The 20,915-nt window shown below is 44.6% G+C and overlaps 1 protein-coding gene across 4 annotated transcripts in view; it reads right to left on the bottom strand.

The window, feature by feature from the left end:
* The window catches only part of SLC44A3 (solute carrier family 44 member 3), a 116,611-nt gene extending 98,023 nt beyond the window's left edge, over positions 1-18,588 (bottom strand). For 3 of the 4 annotated variants that reach the window (XR_009399542.1, XR_009399543.1, XM_059375457.1), the window contains exons 1-5: positions 18,410-18,532; positions 17,767-17,874; positions 14,189-14,331; positions 11,517-11,653; positions 10,478-10,571 (exon numbers count right to left, since the gene is read on the bottom strand). Coding sequence is in view for 2 of the 4 variants with exons in the window: in XM_059375457.1 (XP_059231440.1) it covers positions 10,478-10,571; positions 11,517-11,653; positions 14,189-14,331; positions 17,767-17,874; positions 18,410-18,436 (509 nt within the window). In the remaining 2 variants the exon portion in view is untranslated. Of the gene's footprint in view, positions 1-10,477; positions 10,572-11,516; positions 11,654-14,188; positions 14,332-17,766; positions 17,875-18,409 lie in introns of all 4 variants that reach the window. The other variant, XM_059375458.1, reaches the window with a different exon arrangement.
* Between the last annotated feature and the right edge of the window lie 2,327 nt (positions 18,589-20,915).

Raw genomic sequence — 20,915 nt, 5'->3', positions numbered from 1 at the left:
CCTAAATCTCACTAACAAGGACGCTTGATAGCAGGAATGTGACATTCCACCAGGAGACTCCCAATTGTCATTATGTTAGTGCCTCATTAGAGGGAAAGCCGCCTTGGCTTGATAGTAACCAGGCCTTCAACATCTTGACAGTCTTCTTTACCCCAATAGCCCTTCTGAACACCCCTTTGTCCTCACCTACCCAACTCCTATGTATATAACCAGCCACTCCTCACATGCCCGGGGCAGCAGCTCTTTCTGCCCACGGGTCCTGTCCCCATGCTTTAATAAACCACCATTTTGCAACCAAAGATGTCTCAAGAATTCTTTCTTAGTCATCAGCTCCGGACCTCACCCCACCAAACCTCCCCTAAGTTCTAGAACTTCATCACCATCACTGGTCTCTCTGCCTTTGGGGTATTGTTGGTGGTGGTGAGTGGCTAAATGCGCCTGTGGCTATGCTGTAGGCATATGGTATTTTAGACCTCCAGGTGGTGTTGCTGAAATTAATCTGTAAAAGAGCTCTACTTTAAAAAAAAAAAAAAAAAAAGAGCTCTACTTACATGGCTTGAAGGCAAGTACTTGTAAGGTTTGGCCATTCTATAACTCTTACAAAGATAGAAACTAGAAACCCAAATGTTTTTCAAGTTCATGTGATCTAGAAAAATACTTGATATGAAAGTGAATTTCAGGTTGCTGGTTTTATGAAAATAGACATCAAGATGAAATATAAATTTTTATTCTATCTGAGCTCACTAGCCTAATAAATTCATGTTGATGCTTGTAAGAGCATTAAAAAAAATAGCTTAGGATAATGACTGACTTTGCCTAATGAAGTTTTTGTAGGTAATCTAACATAATTATTAAGGACAAATAAATAGATGTAAGCAAGATAGAAGTTTATAAATGAACTTTTCAGCAAAATTTATGTCTACTTAAATAGTTTCCTCTAATTTTTTTTTTTTTTGGTAACCTAAAACCTTAAAGTTTTGCTGAGTTAGGTTAAATGATGAGTTAAATTAAATTCATTAAATTTAGGTAATTTCCAAATAAAACAAAAAAACAAATGCGTTGTTAGCCACAGGTTTATCTACTTTCAGCTTCTCATTACAGAGAAATTAAAAGATATTTGTATATGTTAACACTATCCAGAAGAATTTCAAAAGGCACATGCTTCTAGAACTTTTGAAATGTATTCATAAATTTGCAATTCTAAAGAATGGGTTGTCAGTATGTTCTTGTTACTGTAGGTGCGTTTCCCAGATGGGATGAAGATTTTCCTGCTGCAAGGCAGACGCCCCCACAAAATGAAAGAAATTATTAGAAAATCTGTTTCCCACTTGGGGTAGATCTTCCCTGATTGCCAGTGATCAAAGCACCCACTGCACCCAGCAAATCAGACAGAACTTAACAGAACTTTGCAAATGTTGTGCAGTTCTCTCAGAAAACAACTTTCTGCTGATCCTGTCTCATGCCAGTATGACCAGCTAAGTTTAAGTCTTTAAAGCCTCATGCTAAAGCCTACCATGAACAGGTTATACATGCTTTCCCTGAACCCAGGTTCAAAGACTCCTGTTGGGCACAGTCTGGAACCTGGTGACTGGGTGTTTTGGAAACATCCCTGTTAAAAAAAAAAACCAGCTCCTGACCCCGTGGGAAGGGACCTTATCAAGTGCTCCTGACCACTGACACAGCTATACGATTAAAAGACATAGAGCCTTGAGGACACATCTCACAGCTAACAAAGGCTTCCCCTGACATTGGTCCTGTGTACAACACCGGATACCTCGAAGTCAAATTGATGAGGCAGAGATGTAGCTGACCTCAAGGTGGACTTCCATTTGAAACACCAGATTTTTTTTTTTTTAAAGATTTTATTTATTTATTTGCCAGAGATCACAAGTAGGCAGACAGGCAGGCAGAGAGAGAGGGGGGAAGCAGGCTCCCTGTTGAGCAGAGAGCCCAATGCAGGGCTCGATCCCAGGATCCTGAGATCAGGACCTGAGCCGAGGCTTAACCCACTGAGCCACCCAGGTTCCCCTAGACTTCATACTTTAAACAGAAAACTCTCTTTCCTTCTTTTCCATTCCTTTACTCTAGCACTGGCCTGGCAAGATAACCCCTTCATTTGGATCTCCCTGGTCATTATTAAGTGGGGGTAATCTTTTATTTCAGGCTAGGAGAAAATTTAACTGTGCCCCTAACATTTTACAATAAAATGAAACATCTACCTGGTCGACTCCCCTTAATTTTCAGTTTGAATTACACTGACCTACCTAGGAGGGTTTCAGGATTCAGGAGTTATTCCTTATGGCAGGTCCCTATTTCCCCGGTTAGGGACAAATATAAATGAAGCTATGATGGAAAACTTTCCCTTAACTCTTAAAATTACTGCAAAATCTGCTCTTAAAACAATAGCAGACCAAAAAATATCCTTAGACTTTCTGGGCACAGTTGTCCTTGATGCTAGAACAGCTCCTGATTCTCTTTTAGCTGAGCAAGAGGGTGTCTCTGCCTCGGCCAACAGGATGCTGCACCTGGGCTAACACCTTCTGGGGGAACAGAAACTCAATTATGTAAAAATCACAGAACAAAGCACTCGGCTTAAAAAAGGTGACTTCTTCCACAGGGCCTTGGTGCCACAGGTCTAAAGTACTCTCCAAATACTGGGAATTATCCTGTCTATAGGAATCATAATCAACTCCCCGGGCTGTTGTATTCACTGGAAAGCTTTACTTCCGTGATCCTAGCTGTTGGCCACCAAGCAAATGATCTCCCTAAGACTGGAATGTTTAAGGAACAAAGAAAAGGACTCAAAGAATGTATGTCTGAAACCAGGACCTGTGAGTATCACAGAAGGTAGCCAGAGATGGCATGACCTGTGTGGGTCCAGCACAAAGGAACAAGGGCAAGAACTTAGGAGCAGCACCTGCGAATGGCACCAAGGCCTTACACTTTGATCTCTCAGTTACTCCAAGAGTCTGATCAAAATGGGGTTAATTGTTAAAAAGAGAGCCACGGGCCCCAAATGGTGTCCCTTCAAGCAAGTTCCCAAACCACGGTTTAATAACTAATCTAATGGCTCTTTCAACCTCCCCCAGAAATGCAGTCCTACCAGGCAGCTCGGAATTTTTTAACTGGCACCATGTGGATGAGGTAACCTGCATAATGAGACCCTTTGCTTCTCCCCCTCAGGGAAAGCCACCTTGCCTGGAACAAGACTCTCTTTCTGCTAGTAACTTTCTTATCCCACCTCCCTTCCTAGAAAAACCTCCCATTTTGTTAAGCTTCTTAGAGCTCTCCTCTATCTGTTGGGTAGACGCTGTCTGATTCGTGAGTCGGCTAATAAAGTCAGCTACATCTTCAAAAGTATTCTGTTGAACTTTCTTAACACCACATGGTCTTAATCTTTAGTCACGTTATAGTAACTTTGAAATCAGGTGGTACTGATGAGGGAGCACGAGGCTGAGGGAGCAAAAGCTGGCGCCTTGTACCCACCCCTCCATCCGCTCCCCCTCAGTCCTATGTGCAGCATCCCTCAGGCAGCCCTGACTGCCATGAACAATAAGCAAATAGTTAACTTGCAGAGCTCACAATCCTGCTAGGCCTGGGACATCCTGGCACCTTGTAGGCCCTCTTTAGCATATGAAAACTCCATTGAAACCTCCGTTCCCCTCACCTTCCCCCAACCACAGGGTACATAACCTGCCATCCCTCACAACCCGGGGCAGCAGCTCTTCCTGCCCACGGGTCCTGTCCCCGTGTTTTAATAAACCACCATTTTGCACCAAAGATGTCTCAAGAATTCTTTCTTGGTCATCGGCTCTGGACCTCAGCCCAACGAACCTCACCTAGGTTCTAGAACTTCATCAGTATGAGCCCTCTAACTTTGTTCCTCAAGAATTCTGGGTGTGAGACTCTCAGTCTTCAGCGTTTCTGTATTTTTTTTAAAACAAGCTTGTCAATTTCTTAAAAAATGATGTTGGGGGCAGTACACTGAATCTGTAGGACAATCTGGGGAGAAATGACATCCTAACAATATTAAAGCTTCCAATTCATGAGTATAATCTCTCTCTCCACTTACTTTGGAGTTCTTTAATTTCAGAAAGGTCTTAAAGTTTTCAGTCAAGGTCTTCTTTCCATGGCTTCTGTCAAATTTATTCCCAGTTATTCTGCATTTTTTGATGGTGCTCAAGACAGACTTTAACAATGATTTCTTAATTGCTGTAAGCGTCTAGAAAAGCTATTTGACCTTCTATCTCATAATTTTGCTGAATTCGCTTAGTAGTTACTTTGTAGATTCCTTTGGATTTTCTATATAAGCAATTAGGTCATCTGTAAATAAAGATGATTTCACTTCTCTTCTGTTTCTTTTCCTTCCTCTCTTTTGCAGTTCATAGGACCTCCATGACAATGCTGAATGTTACTGGTCAGAGCTTTGTTCTCATCTTAGATGGGAAAGCATTCAAAAGTTCACCATCCAGTATAACATTAATTACAGTTTTCTCATGGATGCGCTTTCTCAGGCTGAGAACATTCTCAGCTATTCCTAGCTTGTTCATTTCCTATCAAATAGACAGCTAAATAGTGTTACTTTATGTAAGCAGCCCGCTACTGACAGCCACATAGATTCTCACTCTTCTGCTGTTACAGACAGCAGAATTCTGAAGAATTTGAAGAATTCTGCACAAATGTCATTTTACGGCAGTACACGTGTACCTGTACATTAAGTTCCTAGAGGTAGAGAAGTGCCTGGCTGGCTCTGCTGGAAGGGCCTGCGACCCTAGCTCTGAGGGTCCTGAGTTTGAGCCCCACGTTGAGTGTAGAGATTAAATAAATGAGCTTAAAAAATTAAATTTCTAGACGTAGAGAAGGTTTTGATTTAAAGGTATGTATCTTTATCGATGGTGAATACTGATGTATGGCCTTCCATTGATCCCCACCTCAGCAATGTATGAAAGTGTCTATTTCCCTACACCTTTGCCAGCAGAGCACGTTCTCCAACGGCAGGTGCTGTCATCTAACCACTGAAGTGTGAAAACATTAGATTCTTACACAGAAGCTCCCCTATCATAGGGAAAGTCCCACCTCGTCTAATATGCTCAAACAACACTGTGCTTTATCTTGGAAGCAACGATTCATGTCTTTATCTCATTCTTATACTGAGATATTGTTGGTCTTTTAAAAGTTGGATTAGCAAGGTGTTTTATAAATTAGAGAAATCCTTTTATATGAATTGCAACTTGTTCACCTGTTATATTTGCTTATGTTATTTTTGTAATTGCTTCTTGTGTTTTGTCAGGCAGAAATGTTTATTTTTAATGTTGCCAAATTAGCCCATTTTTAATTTTATGTCTTCTGAGTTTTAAGTCATAGATAGAACCCTTCCATACTTTCAGGTTATAGAAGAATTCTCCCTTGGCTTCTAGTACTTTCTCGGTTCACTTTATACATTGAAATCTTTAATCTCTTTGGGGCGCCTGGGTGGCTCAGTGGATTAAACATCCAACTCTTGACTTTGGCTCAGGGCATGGTCTCAGGGTCAGGGCTTTGGAAGTTATCCCCCATGATCTCTTTATTTGGGCTCCACGGGGTGTGGCTTTCTTGAGTCCTCTCTTTCCCTCTCCCTCTGCCCTGCCCCCCTCTAAAAAGCAGGTTTTTTTTTTTTTTTTAAATGGAACAATAAGCAGTTATTTTTTTTATTAAGGGATAGCTCTATGAATACAAAGATATACTATTTTTTTAATTAATTTTTAAATTTTTTATAAACATATAATGTATTTTTATCCCCAGGGGTACAGGTTAAAAAACAAGTTTAAAAAAATGAAGTCTTTAATCCATTTGGACTTGTTCATTTAAGGATTGAGGCATAGATCCAGCATTTTCCTCTGGATGCCAGTCCAGTTGGCCCAAACTACCTGTTGTATGTTGTATGTCAAAATACCTGTCATTTTGTGACTGATTTGAGATGCCACTTTTATCATGTACTAAATTTTTGAAAGCATTTGGGTCTGTTCCTGGATTATCTAGTATCTTTCACTGATCCTTCCAACATGAAATAGTAGTTACCAGCTAGACTGTAGGATGTGACCTTTATTGCTAGCCTTCTTGTACACAATGACCTCTGTCCCACATTTTCCCTTAAACTCTTCTTTGCAGCTTATCTCTTAACTCAGGCAAAAGACCTGAGGGCATAGCATCCCTTGATGGGAACCAAAATTGCCCCTCAAGCAATAATGACCACCCAGACCAATTTGAGCTTAGCCCCATCTCACAGCTGTGCAGATGGACCACAGAGTGACCCACGGAGTAACTGACAATTACCTTTACCTCATTATAGTACTAAAGCTTCAAAAGAGAAGCAAGAACCTCATTTACATAACATACAATGTGTGTATGCACAGGTATATTTCCTCAAGACACATGTGTGACCTGATGCCCACCTCTACATATGGGACAAGGCTTCCCTTTCTAAATACTCACCCTAACTGTAAATAAAAGGAACCCACCCACCCTTGCTCTGGGAGTCAGGGCTTTGGAAGTCATCCCCCCATGATCTCCTTATTTGCTGCAAATAACATTGCCTTTTTGCGAAAACTCACCTGCCGTAGTTTCTATCTGTGACTCACCAAGGAGTGAACTCATGTTAGTTCCATTACAGTATCTTAGTTATGACACTTTATGTTTTAAAAACTGAAAGGACTAGGCTAGTTATTCTCTGCTGTTTTTCTCATTCAGATTTTTTTGGGCTTTCTTTTTTTAATTTCCTTACAAATTTTAAAATCAGCTTATCTAGTTCCTGAAAAAATTCTGTTTTTTGTTTTATTTGGAATCATGCTAAATTTATAGCTCAACTCAGGGAGAAATGACATCTTTATTATGTTGAGTCATACTGTCAACAATAGTATTTTTCTATTTGTTTAACTTTTCCTTGTAGCTGAGGAACATATTACAGAATTCTTTTTATGGTTCTCGTGTATTTCTGATTAAATTTGTCTCTAGGCACTCAAGTACCTAGTTCATTTTTGTCTGTATTTTTTCTCACTGTGGTAAAAGCTTTTTGAAAATACATGAATGCTGCAGATTTCAGTATATTAATCGTGTTTCCTGGCATCTAAGTAAGTTCTCTTATCATTTGTAATTTTTTGGTGAATTTTCTTACTACCTGCTGAGTAATAATTTTTACCTCCGGCTCTGAGTTTTAAACCTCTAATTTCTTTTTCTTTTCTACTGTGAAGCAGTCTTAACATCAATGAATCTGAATTGTGGCTAGAGCAAATGTTTTCTGAGGTTTCAGTTAGTATTTCTGGAAAATAAGGTCAGATACACATTTAAGGTCATTTTGTTTTTCCCCAAACACAATTCTCCAGTTAGACCTTAATTTTGTCAACATTGTTAGGGTGGTGCTTTTCAGGCATTTTATAACCCTGTGCTGGTAAAGAATGGCTCATCTCAGTCCTGAGGATGACACAGAGAAGCATGAAAAATGTGGGTCACCCCTGGTGTGTAGTTGACCAGTTGCCCGCTGAGCACCTCATTAGTTGGCCCACAGACTGTGGTTTCTTCCCCACTTCGCTTTTCCTCTCCCTCCCAGTGAAGCCATTCAAATCTGCAGGAAGTAATTCAAAGAGCTGACTGTATATTTCGATGGACCTGTTGGAATTCCTCTGATCAAACAATGCAGTGACATGCATGGGCACCCACACTTGAGGCTAGAACTAGAACTTACTGGGTGGAAAAACACAAGCCTTTTAGATTTTAAACACACAGGGAGGGTGCCTGGGTGGCTCAGTGGGTTAAGCCGCTGCCTTCGGCTCAGGTCATGATCCCGGGGTCCTGGGATCGAGTCCCGCATCGGGCTCTCTGCTCAGCAGGGAGCCTGCTTCCCTCTCTCTCTCTGCCTGCCTCTCTGTCTACGTGTAATCTCTGTCTGTCAAATAAATAAAATCTTTAAAAAAAAAAAAATAAACACACAGGGAGACTCAAAATACAATATTATATTGAACCCCAAGGGAAAAAGATAGACTTGCTTGTTATCTTCCGCACTATTTTTTCACTGCACTTAAAAGCTCATACTGTGAGACACAAACCTTCTTGATATCCAACCACTAGTCTAAAAGGGTATGTTACGTCTCACGTGATCGACTGAGGAAGAAGAAACAACTGGTTTAGTCAATAGAGGTATTTAGAAAATGTTCTTTGGCGCTATGGCTACACTTCTCATGATTTCAAGTTTTTCTCTTGGCAGTGCTCTTCCATGATAAATATGATCATTTCCATCTTAAAACAAACTCTTGCTTGTGTAGGGAAAGGAAATGGAGCCCTCAAGGCTATTTCTCTCCCCCGACTCTGTCCAAGAAAGGCCAATCAGCAGGTTTGTCTTTCCATGAAAAGGTCTGCATTTTGGGGGTGAAAGGCCTAGGACAGGCATGACAGAAAACTGGGGACCCTAGGATACAGACTATGGGCCTTCCCCCAACCCCACCTTGGTGTGAGCCCAAGGAGGCCATTTGCCAGGCAAAACAAAACCCATGCAGCCTTAACCGTTGGCTTTGGATTACAGAAGCTAATATGGACACTGTCTGGGTTTGCATGCCAACTCTTCTACTTGCTGCTTGTGCCGCCTTACCCTGTCCTCGCACTAGGTTTTCACCCTATAAAATAGGGATGAAAACAATGCCTAGAGCCCAGTGGTTTTGAGAGGTCCAGATAAATGAATACATGTCAAGAGCTTCGAAAAGTACCTGACAACTATCCAAACCTCAATCAACGTTTGCCATTATCATCTACAACATCCAGATATAAGCTTCTCATGGAATTACAGTTGCCATTCCATTCACAGCAAGAACTCATCCACCTCTGCTTGAGCTGCAACCTGAGAAAATTCCATTCTCCTTAAATTGCCTCTGCAGGCACAGTTACAAACTGTGTTCCTTAGAAGAGTCCTTCTCAAAAGACAAATCCTGTAGGACCTCACTTACATGTGGAATCTGAAATGGTCAATTTCACAGAAGCAGGCAGTGAATGGTAGTGGCCCAAGGTCTGGAGGAGGGGAAATAGGAAGACGGTCCAAGGGTAGAAGGATAAAACAAACAAACAAACAAACCCTTCTCTCCAAGTGTTAAATAATTTAACTTACTACAACACTGCAGTTTATTTTTTTGGCTTTAGTTATGTTTCATTGAGATACATTAATGATAGCCGACAAAACTCAGAATTCTTTAAAATAAGGTATAGAAATATACAATGGATACTCCTCTCTGCAAATAACCCTCTCCTTTTTCAGTTACATGTAACACAAAGTGTTCATTTTAGAAAAGAATGCCAGGAGAACAGTCAACTGTATTTTTCCTCCTATGGATCTGGAATCTACATGAGTGTTGTGTTTTGTTTTAAGTACCTCTGAGACCAGTGTTTTCTAAGCTATACTTGTAACCCATTAGATTATGAAAAAAATTCGTCTTAAAAAAGTGAATCAGTTGGAATTATTAGTATGCATCATACACAGCAAGGGGAAATCTTGTCATGTGAGACTTCTATTTCTGTTTTACACTCGTAAGTACATATGAAGGTGTATGTCCACGGTACTGGGCAGTGGTGGAATACATTTCCTACGGTGGGTTCCAACCAAGAGTTTGATAAATACCGTGCTAGACAGCTGGCACATACCTTGTTCTACTTACATTATCATTACTTCTCAGGGACTCTGCACAGAGGTCTCCCTCCTCGTAAACATGTGGACAACTTTTCAAAGAATGGTAATGCAAAATAAACCCGAGTCCTCCTCCAGAACATCTCAGCATTCTAACAGGGGCCACGAGTAGTCATGGCATTTTCCCAGATACCTTCTCAATGGCTCAAATGGGAGCCATTTACCATGGCAACAACCCCTGCTTCATCACTGTAGCTTTATTCTCTAGATACCTATGAGGTACTTCCTGGGTGCCACGAACTATACTAGGGGACAGGAATGGCTGACGCTAGAAAGAGTTCACAAGCAGAATCCTTGAGAAGGACCGGTTTTCAGTCCTCATTGGGAAGAAGTGTGTGGCGGCCACTCAGCCTTGCCCATGTAGGTCTGTTCCTTTTGGAGAAATCTAGAGCTATAAAAACTAACAACATTTCATAGCAATAAAAGAGCAAAAGTAAACCGCTTCTACTTTGTAATGACTAGGTGGAGGAGAAAAAAATACATACCAACTACTTGATAAAACCACCCCATTGGTAACAACTCACGATAGCTCTAGGGTTGTGCTGTATGACAATGTGCACCTTCATCGTTGACTTTTCTCCTCTTGTGGCCTGGTTCTGAATCCACTGTCCGTGACATTGTTGCCGAGTCCCACCTTGCCTTTCCCTGGCCTTTTCTAGACGGTGGGCTCTACCAGATACCTCCTTTGTGTTTCTGACCATACCCACAGAGCAACAGATGCACGTCAAATACCCCATGACTTTTGTAGATGGAGAAGGAAAAAAGGAAGCTTCTTACCTTGGAGGAACTGGCAGCCTGGGGCACAGTGAGTCTGCATTTGGATTCTGGGTGTAGTTGATGGAATTCAAACTATAAACACACAGGAAGGACCCTGGAAGCAGAAGACAAACACATTGCACCGTCTTCCTACATTGTGCTCAGCTTTGTAGGGGAACCAGGAGGAAAGCCAGAGACCTTCCACCAAACCGGGAAGGAAAGGGAATTAATCACTCAGATTTAGAAAACAGGTCTACAGGTGTTCTAAACACAAAAAGAAAAAGCATACGATCATACACATCATACAAACTGGAGGTCAGATTAGGTTCTCTCTCTATCCAACCCCTCCCCCCAAAATCTCGATTCAAAACTGGAAGTTGATAGGATTGGCACGAAAATCATTTGAAGGTTTCTGAAACTGATTTATTGCCCAGGTTGATTATTTTTAACCTAGCCTTGCAAATAATTTTTTCAAAATAGGGCACACTATTTCATGGGCAGATAAACCTTGCAATGGGTGGCCTTGAATTTCTTCTACTTTCCTCTGCTTGTTTAATCCTTGTAACGTAAATCTCAAGGGTGGGCTCTGAGCCAGATACTTCAGTTACATGCATGATTAGAGCAAGGATCCACAGGCCAGCATTTTAATGAAAGAACTTACTTGTTGGCGTTTCAGCCCAGAGCCTGCAGCCCCTCTCTAGGACTGGACGTGCCCATGTGCATAGAGCTCTCTGACCTCTGTCTGAACCTGCCTCTGGGGCCTACAGGTCAGTCTACACTGTGCTCAGTAGGGACAGCCACTCCCTGGCAGTGAGCAGAGAACAGCTAGGGTTTCAGATAAATTCCAGGTAACAGTGAATGAACAGTGCACAAGCCTAGGAGAAAACAATTATGGCCTTTCCTAGGCAAGAAGCAGCAGCCCCAAGGAAGGACAATTTCCAGCTTTGCAGAGAAGGCAGTGTCAGGGCAAGCTGTCTCCTCTAGGTTGGCACCACTGTGGTCACCCCGCTGTGGTTCCCAGCCTGAGGGGGAAGAGTGCGCCCCATCCCGCAGTGCCCACCATTGTTGTCTGCAAACAGCTGGACCTCTTCCAGGGTATCAAGCTGCTCTCCAGGACAGCTGGCCACGCAGAGGACAGTGGAGCTGAGCCTCACGTCCTTGACTTCCAAGTGGCAGGAGTTCATAAAGAACACGTGTCTATGCAACAGAGGAAACAGAAGACTATTAGAGCATTTCCTCTCATCAGGTTTAATTATGCGCCTTAAAAATATCCATATGTTATTAAATGTGGGAATAACATAGGCAAACGTTTATAACCAAATGCTTCATTTACTGTGTATTACGCCAGGGACGCCTGGGTGGCTCAGTTGGTTAAGCAGCTGCCTTCGGCTCAGGTCATGATCCCAGCGTCTTGGGATCGAGTCCCACATCGGGCTCCTTGCTCGGCAGGGAGCCTGCTTCTCCCTCTGACTCTGCCTGCCACTCTCTCTGCCTGTGCTTGCTCTCCCTCTCTCTCTCTGTCAAATAAATAAATAAAATCTTAAAAAAAAAAAAAAAAAAGTGTCTACTGTGTATTACGCCTACTGGGGTCATCTATGGAGATGTGCAGGGTAGGAACCAGGCTCCAGTGTCTCTCCTGGGAGAGAACACTAAGGGATGACCTGAGGAAGTCAATGAGGAAGCAAAGGGACTGATTAAATCTCCCAGGGGACGCGACATCAGGCCAGTGCAGAAACTACTCAGTGAAGCCCACGGAGGACATATTTGCACCTGAGTGTCCTTCAGAGAAACAGCTGAACTCAGGCAAGTGAGAAGGACAAGGGGAGAGCTGAGGCTGTGAATTAATAGCCTGCCCCTCCCTCTGCTTCCCAGCTTGAGAACGAGGAAGCTCATGAGACCCTTCCCACTCCAGCTTGGGTAGTTCGGGGATGAGAGCAAGGCCAGTTGTGGCCATTAGTGGGGTCGTGAGCCAGGTGAGCAGTGGTAGCCCCAGACCATGCCCAGCACCTCTCACAGCTGTGGAGATTGGGGGAACAGCATAAGAGCCCCAGAGGCTGCTCAGTAGGCCGTCCTCGAGGGCAGGGACTTGGAATGGGGGTGCAGATCTCCTGGATTTATGATACATACACACTTTACTTAGTTTTTTAAAAATTGTGGTAAAAAACTCATAAAATGTTACCGTCTCAACCATTTTAGGTGTAGCGTGCAGTGCCCGTAAGTACATTCTCCCTGCTGTGTGCCCATCAGCCACTCCCCATGGGACGCTGTTCACCTTGCACAACCCAAACTCTGTACCCAGTAAGCAGTAAGCCCCCCGCCCCTGGCAAGTGCCATCCTGCTTTGTCTCTGGGAATGTGACTACTCTAGTTACTTCAGAGAAGGAAATCATAAAATATTTTTCTTTGTGCAACTTATTTCACTTAGCATAATAGCCTCAAGATTTACTCATGTTGTAGCCTGTGTCAGAATTTCCTTCCTTTTTAAGGCTGAATAATATCTCATTTTATATATATATATATATATATATATATATATGGTGTGTATGTGTGTATATATATACACAGCATGAGGTTTATTCATTCATCTGTTGATGGGATGCCTCATTACTTCTAACTTTGGCTACAGAGAATAAAATACATACTTTACAATTCCAAGAGGAACTGACCATTTCTCAGCATGCACGGGTCCACGGGTAACCCCTTCCTTCTTTTCTGTAAGTGACCCACAGGTGCAGGAGGAAACGCCAGACAGCAGTCCATGCCCCGCAGGGCAAAGCTCCTCTATTCAGCAGCAACATTCAGGGGTAGAAGAGGCCTGGTCTGAGATTTGCATTTGGTGATTTCAAATGTATATTCAGGGCCTATTTATTTCCTTATTTTTAAAGAGTTTATTTATTTATTTGACAGAGACACAGTGAGAGGGAACATAAGCAGGGGGAGTGGGAGAGGGACCAACAGGCTTCCCACTGAGCAGAGAGCCCAATGCAGGGCTCAATCCCAGGACCCTGGGATCATGTCCTGGGTGGAAGGCGGATGCTTAACAACTGCGCCACCCAGGACCTATTTTGATCCATAAATTTTCTCTCCTAGGAGGTGCTCTTGATCAAGTCTCAAAAATTATGACAAGGCAGTCCTCCTCTTAGAAACATCATGGCTGGGGATTTTTGTCTCTCCGGGGATTTCTGTCTCTCTTTTCTTCTTTCTGTTTCTGTGTCAGAGATGGAGGGTGTGCTGACACCATAGTGCCGTAGTTGAGAGTGTAGACAGGGGAGGTACTGGGACACATTCCCCGGAAGTCCCAGCTGGGATTCAGGGATTTCCACTGAGATAAAATACTGTGGGTGGAGCATGACTGGTATCATATAACGGGACATGAATCTGATCCATTACGGACAACAGCAGCAGCTAACATAAAGCCTTAGCTCATGCGGTATCTCAGTGGATCCTTGTGAGGTAGGTAGAATAACCAGTTGAAAAGATGACAACTTGGCTCAGAGAGGTTAAGTACTCTGCCCCAGGCCACATAGCTGAAAAGTAGCACAGGCTGAATCTGAACTCTGGACTGGCTGACTCTAAGACCTGTGCCTTTCCAACCACACACACGCCTCCCTTTTTATGAGACAGGCTGACAGTTTTAAAAGGAGAACTAGCTTCTAGGCTCCAAATGGCTCACTGATAGAGTTCTGAAATATAGTACAGCCCCTCTAGGTTGGGGACTGACTGAAACACTTACTTTTTTAGGGTCATGTCCTGCCCTGAAAGAGGAGCCCCTTCCACTGGGGAGTTCTTCTGGCCACACACGTTGCCAAAGCTGTCAGAGCCAAAGAGAAGTCTTCCTGTGGCGCCCGCCGCCACCGAGTAGCCCGTGAGGAACATCTGGCAAAACCCAAGGGGCACGTGAGAGCCTGGCCCATGCGCTGAAGACTTGCGCCTCACCCCCACCCTCCACCCCGCTCCCTGGAGTCACCCCCCATCCCCGAGGGTGCTGATACAGAGTGCAGCCAGGGAGAAAGCCAAGCTCCCCAGCATCACCGGGTACTCTCCTTCAGCGACAACCTCAGCAACCCCAGTCAGGACGCTGTTACTCTCACACCTGTTTTAATAGGTTATGTAGGGAGAACGTACTTAAGGGCTGAACAGATTGTTCTCCATGTTCTCACACATCCTACCGTCTTTTCGAAGAGTCTGTCATTTTTTCTTGTGGGTCTAACCTCAACAGGGTAACTCAACACCCCCTCAGGTTCTTGCTTTATCTAAGGGTTCCTGGGGCACTACTTCCTCCCCAGAGCTTCCTTCCATCCCTCTCTCCTTCCTCCGCCCTTCCCTTTTCCCGAGTTTCCTTCCCTCATTCCTGTCTTCATTTTTCCCTCCCTCCCTTCTCCTCCCCTCCCCCCCCCTTTCTGCTCTTCTTCTTTTGGCTTCTATTTAGGGGACTCGGACCCTCAGGGGACAGAGGCAACACAGCAGACGCCTATCAAATACTGCCCATAGCAAGGGAGAAAATGGTGTTTGGGGATAAGTTATTAAGATACACAAAAGAAAGGATCTCAGGAATTCTGGACAACAACATCCTGCAACCTACAGTCAGTAGTATCCAATTTCATCATTAATATGGAATATCTGAAATTTCCACTCAGCCATCGCACTGTATACCTTCACTAAGCCTGTGTATCTTCCAGAATGCCCTCTTAGTGTGGTAAGCTTCCCAGCTGACAATGCACAGAAGAGCATTTAGTAATTCAGTCCCGACATAATCATTCCTGGAGTGTGGATATGCTACACCACTCAATAAAGTACAGTAATGACACCCCATGGCCCAAAGGTGCGTTGTCCCAAAGTCAAGTATGTCGCAGATACTCGTCATTCGCTACTAATGTAGAAATCAAAGTAACAGTCTTGAAGTGCCCAGCCTGTGCCAGAGACTGTCGCCAGGTGGCCACAAAGATGAACAAAATCGAGCGCCTGCTTTCAGGAAACTCAGCCCAGAAGATGGGCAGGCTCTCTGTCCCCGGCCCTCCCCAGCACCTCCTCAGCTCCAGGTCAGATTTTAGGACAAGAGAGCATCACCTTTGCTGGTGGACAGCTCCCCCACCCGGTATTTAGAGGGGGTGTGGGCTGCTGCTGACCCAGCCCCAAGCTACTTCTCTTGCCTCCTCCGCTCTCTGGAGTGTGGGAGGATCCTGACTAGGTCTGGACTTGAAGGAAAGGGAAGCGGGGCTGCTGCCAGGCTCACCGGAGAGCTAATAAGGAAGGGGTAGTCTCCTCTTATCAACAGTCTGTAGTTAGTATCTCCCCTGGGAAGCTGGTGGGAGGACTGGAAGCTTTGTTTTATTTTACAGTGGGAAGGACTGGTTCACACCGAGTCCCTGCCTTACTACTACTACTACTTTAAACCATCCCTCTGTTCTAATTCCCAACACACAATTACAGTTCCATACGATGGGTGATAAAGCAGGAGCAGATGGATACCAGGTATGGTGAGGCGACCGAGGTCATGGTCAAGGTGCTGTGAAAGATCCAGAAAATGGAGTCTTTAAAAGGAACGGGAGAGGGCAGATGGGGGAGAACACTGCAGAGGCAAGTAGAGGCAGACATGATCCAGAATTTGAGACATTCTGTTCTGTGTCTTACGCAAATATAAACAAAGGCCGGCACCCTTTGTCTTCGCAGCAGACTGCACTTGGCTGTAATTCTGACCCCCCACCCCAAACCTCCTTTGTCCTAACTTGGGGCAGCACCATCAATCACCCCATCTAGCATGCACCTTGTTACCGATCAGTGCGTCAGAAAACCAGGAAGCCTAACAGCAGAGACAGAAAAACACGCCTTGCCCTGGTTTAAGCATCCGTGGTTAAAAAATGTTGCAGAAGATGGGAATGGCCAGTTGGCTTGAAGGGTTCTCATTATTATCCAAATGCAATACAGTAAAGGGAATACGGGCATATTTAAGGCTTTCTATTGTGCAAACGATAAGTTATTTGAAAGCAGTTTCCAGCTCTGTGCCACCTCTGGGATGGTTCCTAATTCTTCAGGCTTTGTGATAGGCCATCTATGAATCCTTTCCCCAGATGGCTTATTAGGCTGAGAGTTTGGTACTGATGTCCTAGGTTTGAACCCTGGAGGGGGTAGGGAAGACCACTGAGTAACATGAACAGCCTGAGGTCAAGGCTGCCGGGCACCTGCAGGACAGGCGCTTGCTGCCTTTGTACACTTGGGGCCTGGAGGAACAGCAGCATCTGCAGGGAAGCTGAGGAGGATGCAGTGCAGGAACACACTCTCCTGGCTCCTACAGGAGGCCCTGGAGGGCCGTAACTTGACAAACCACAGCACTCAGTCACACCTTTAAGACCCAACCTTCCACGGTACCAGTAACCCTGCCGCAAGAGAAACCAGTAGGTAAAGTCAACAAATGAAAATGCCTTTTGAAAGAAAGAGGAACTTGGAAAGAGAACCAAACATGGTATAGCAGGGTCTATTCAAATGGAAATCTTTGCAACAAAAGTAATTACTACAGGGTAGCTGTAATGCTGCTTTGTACATTAATCATTAACCATACGGCTAACAGTGTGCCCCAATCCAGAATGGATCATCTCAAGAACCTGGTCTTTCCAGAAGCTGAGTGGGACTCCTCCCGCTGTGACCTATAACTCTAAAGTAAGTTATCAAAGCACCAAGATTTAGCTGCCAAGAGACCCTCCCAGGACTAAAATGGCACAGCCTGATAAAGTCTATCAGCAATCCTATTTAACTGGAATTAGAATGGGGAAAAAATCATTACCTATCTAACTCGAGTTTATATCAAAGGCTCCTTTCCCTGTTAACTGCTAAACACAACAGACCGAGCGTGTGTACACCGTGCTCAGCTAAAGTGAGAGCCATTTATCTATAGGCTCACCCTGGAATTTTCTGTATCAGAAGAATGGCAAACAGGTGCCAACTACTTCGTTTGGAGGGTTGGGATGGTGAAAGAACTGGCACGCAGTGAGCTCAGATAGGGGACCACACACTAGCATATAAATAACAATCCTAAAAGGTGATTCTCATTTCCTAATGGAGGCTCCCATTAGTATGTGGCCTGATGCTGTAAGACAGACTGTCCAACTTAGCCAGTCACCTGACAGGAATTCCCCAGGACTGATGTTTCTTCGGTGGTAAGGGCAGTTGTCTCTCACTGCAGCACGGATCTTAACCTGGTACCACCTGGAGACCTGGGCTTCCCCGGGGAAGGCACCAGGAAGGCGACTGCTGTTTGGGCCCAGTCATTTCAGGGCACAGGCTGTGCTCCCTTCCCTACTGGGCACCCATACTCACCAAACCAGTCCAGAAGAGAAAGAACAGGAATAGCCATGTCGTATCTGTGCATTTCCTATAAAGCTGAGGTCTCCACTCTCTTTGCCGGGGGGTTCTCTCTGCAGAAGCCTTCCAGACAAAAGAAAAAAAAAAAAAAAAGCGGGGCGGGGGGGTGAGCTTGAGGAAGGGCGATCAATAATCCTATGGGTCCCAACCTGCAGCCAAACGTACTGAAGACTGTTCAAAGTAACTTTTCTTTCTTTTCCTTATTCCTCTCTTTTCCTTTTATTTATTTTTTAACGTGGCCCCCTGAAGTTTTCAACAGAGACTTTGAAACACCCCCTCAGTGCGGAGCGGACCTGAAGTCCCCAGCCGCCCGCCAAGCCCGACCTGGAGGTGCCCCTGCAGGCGGCCCCAAGTTTGTGCTCCGCAGCCAGCCTCTCCCTCGCCTCCGCCCCAGCCGCTGAGTGGGGTCCTTCCCGCCAGGTGTCCCCAGGACTCGGCGGCGCCGGGGCGCGGGCTGTATCCGCCAGAATTGGGGAAGGCGGAATCGTGCAAGGAGGTCGCCCGAACCTGCCCCCAGGACCCCAGGCCTCCCGTGGGGCCTCCCCCCACCCCACTCCCGGGAAGCCCCGTCGCCCCGGGGCGCGGGGAGGTCGCTCACCAGGTACTGGGCGCCGGGGCACTGCATCCTACGCTCCGGGGCCGGACGGGGGACTGGGAGCCGACGGAGCGCCCGCGGCGGGGGAGCTCGGGGCCGGGAGGCCCAGCGGCCGGAAGAGACGCAGCGCCGCCTCGCGTCCGCCTTACACAGCCACGGCCTTGACCCCGGGCGCCACCTGAGCGGCTCTGGCCCCGCCCAGGTCAGTCACCTGTTCGCGGGAGTGCAGCCTTTTTCTACGGCCTTAGGCCTCCACCACCTGGGCGGTGGCACCTGCGGGGGTGTTCCGCCCGTTTCCCGACCCAAGCGCAGACCCGGGCCGGCCACGATCCGAATGAACGGGTCGGCCACTGCAGAGAGTAAGAAGTAGAAAGTCTCTGCAAGTCCTTCCCCGCGGGTGGGGAACGGTCATAGGTAGCTAACGGTAAATGGCACTTACCAGGTGCCGGTTTCTCTTCTAAGGGCTTCACAAGCTTTGTTCAATAATCGATTAGGCAGAAGTCACTGTTATCTGCGAAACAATGAGGGAAACTGAGGCCCAGCAAAGCAGTGATGGCGTATGCTAGTAAGCATGCTAGTAAGCTCTAGAACTGTGAGTTGAACCCAGGTACTCAAGCAGGCACTTTCAGGGTGGTTCCTTGCCAACACCAGTGTATGAATCATGAAACTAAAACAAAGAGAAATATGAAGCATCAAAAATTGCAATGAATGTTCGTTGATGCTATGTATTAATAACGTGAGATAAATATAGGAAAACAGATACAGCTGAGGAGGAATTAGCGTTGGGAAGAAGTTTCAGCAACTCTCCAGAGGCAGCAGGACAAGGTTAAAAAAAGGAAATAAGATAGCTTACTTGCTTTTGTTTTAATTTTTTAAAGGATCTTATTTATTTATTTGACAGAGAGAGAGAGAGAGAGCACAAGCTGGGGAGCAGCAGGCAGAGGGAGAGGGATAAGCAGGCTCCCCGTGGAGCAGGAAGTGGGAAGTGGTGCTCAATCCCAGGACCCTGGGATCATGACCTGAGCTGAAGGCAGACACTTAACTGACTGAGCCACCCAGGTGCCCCAAGGCAGTTTATTTTAAATATCCTAATTAATATCAAGGATAGAGCTAGAGCAGAAAAGGAGTGATAAAAAATGGAGAGGAGGAAATATTTGAAGACCTAAGGGTAATAAATTCTAGGATTGAAAGAATAAATAAATAAACCTCAGATTGCATGGGAAAATCTCATGCCAAATATATATTTCAAATACCTTTTTTATTTGTTTTAGGAATTTTCTAAGAATCCATTCACTGGAGCAATGGACCAACTACCCAACTAGTTCTCATCAGAACAACAGCTCCTACTCTGACCCATGGATCAGTCAACTCACTTATCACAGGATTGCACTCTTTAAGACCCTCTTTAAACCCTCCCCTTGCCGTGTCCAGGAATTCTCAACTATGGCATGCCCAAATTGCTCAATCGAATCAGCCTGTTCGCATTGAAGGACCCATCTTATACCAGACCCTGAAAAATCTATAAATATCCCATCTTGAAACACATCAAACATGTTCATAAGAAATTTATAAACAGTACTAAATAAAAATAAAACATCATTGATTGCCTTTAGAAGTTTCTAGGGGTCGACTCATTATTTTGAAAACTGGTTAAGGAAAGGGAAAAAAAATCAAGCACATATCCTGCCTCTCCTATACAAACTATAGGGTGTTGAAGGAGATTTTACTTTATAGAAATATCCTGGCTTACATAAATGCAGAAGGAAAGATAGAATTTAGGATATGAGAGTCTGCCAAACATGAAAACAAAGGGACAATCAGACATCAGTCTTCCACCAGTGGAGAATGCATTGCCACCTGCGAGGTAGTCAACCCGAAAACTCTACATGAATCTGACTACCAATTTATAAGAAATATAGGGAATAGAGGAACAAGTCAAATGACATCCCAGGGACGCCATCAGCAGATCCAAGAATGGGAGAGTCCCAGATACATGGCCTAGCTTTAACATCATCCACAATAGTAGCAGCAGCAAAAAGATTATAAGAAGAAGAAGAAAAAAAAGACAGATGGGAAACCTATAAATTAAAAGAGATTTGGAAGGTATTTTAACACATAATAGGAGATATTGTTTAGCTTCAGATTAAACCAACTGGAAAAATGAAAGGAAAGACCTTTCAGGGGATTATCTGGTTGAATATTTGATACTCTGAAGTAATTCATATTTAGGAATCTGGGGATCTGATGATGTCATTAGGATTACATTTAAGGAGAGTCTTTATCATTTAGATTTACATACTGAAACTTCTATAAAATAGTAGACTATCTGGGATTTGCTTCAAAAAATCCAGGTCAACCATTTTATGGCAACACAAAAATAGACTCAAAATGGATAAAAGATCTAAATGTGAGATAGGAGTCCATCAAAATCATAGAGGAGAACACAGATAGCAACCTCTTTGACCTTGACCACAGCAACTTCTTGCTAGACATATCTCCAAAGACAAGG

Source organism: Mustela nigripes, chromosome 14 (genome assembly GCF_022355385.1).
Source record: "Mustela nigripes isolate SB6536 chromosome 14, MUSNIG.SB6536, whole genome shotgun sequence".
Lineage (NCBI taxonomy): Eukaryota > Metazoa > Chordata > Mammalia > Carnivora > Mustelidae > Mustela > Mustela nigripes.
The sequence above is the reverse complement of the archived record's forward strand: the minus strand, read 5'-3'. Positions and strand labels throughout refer to the sequence as shown.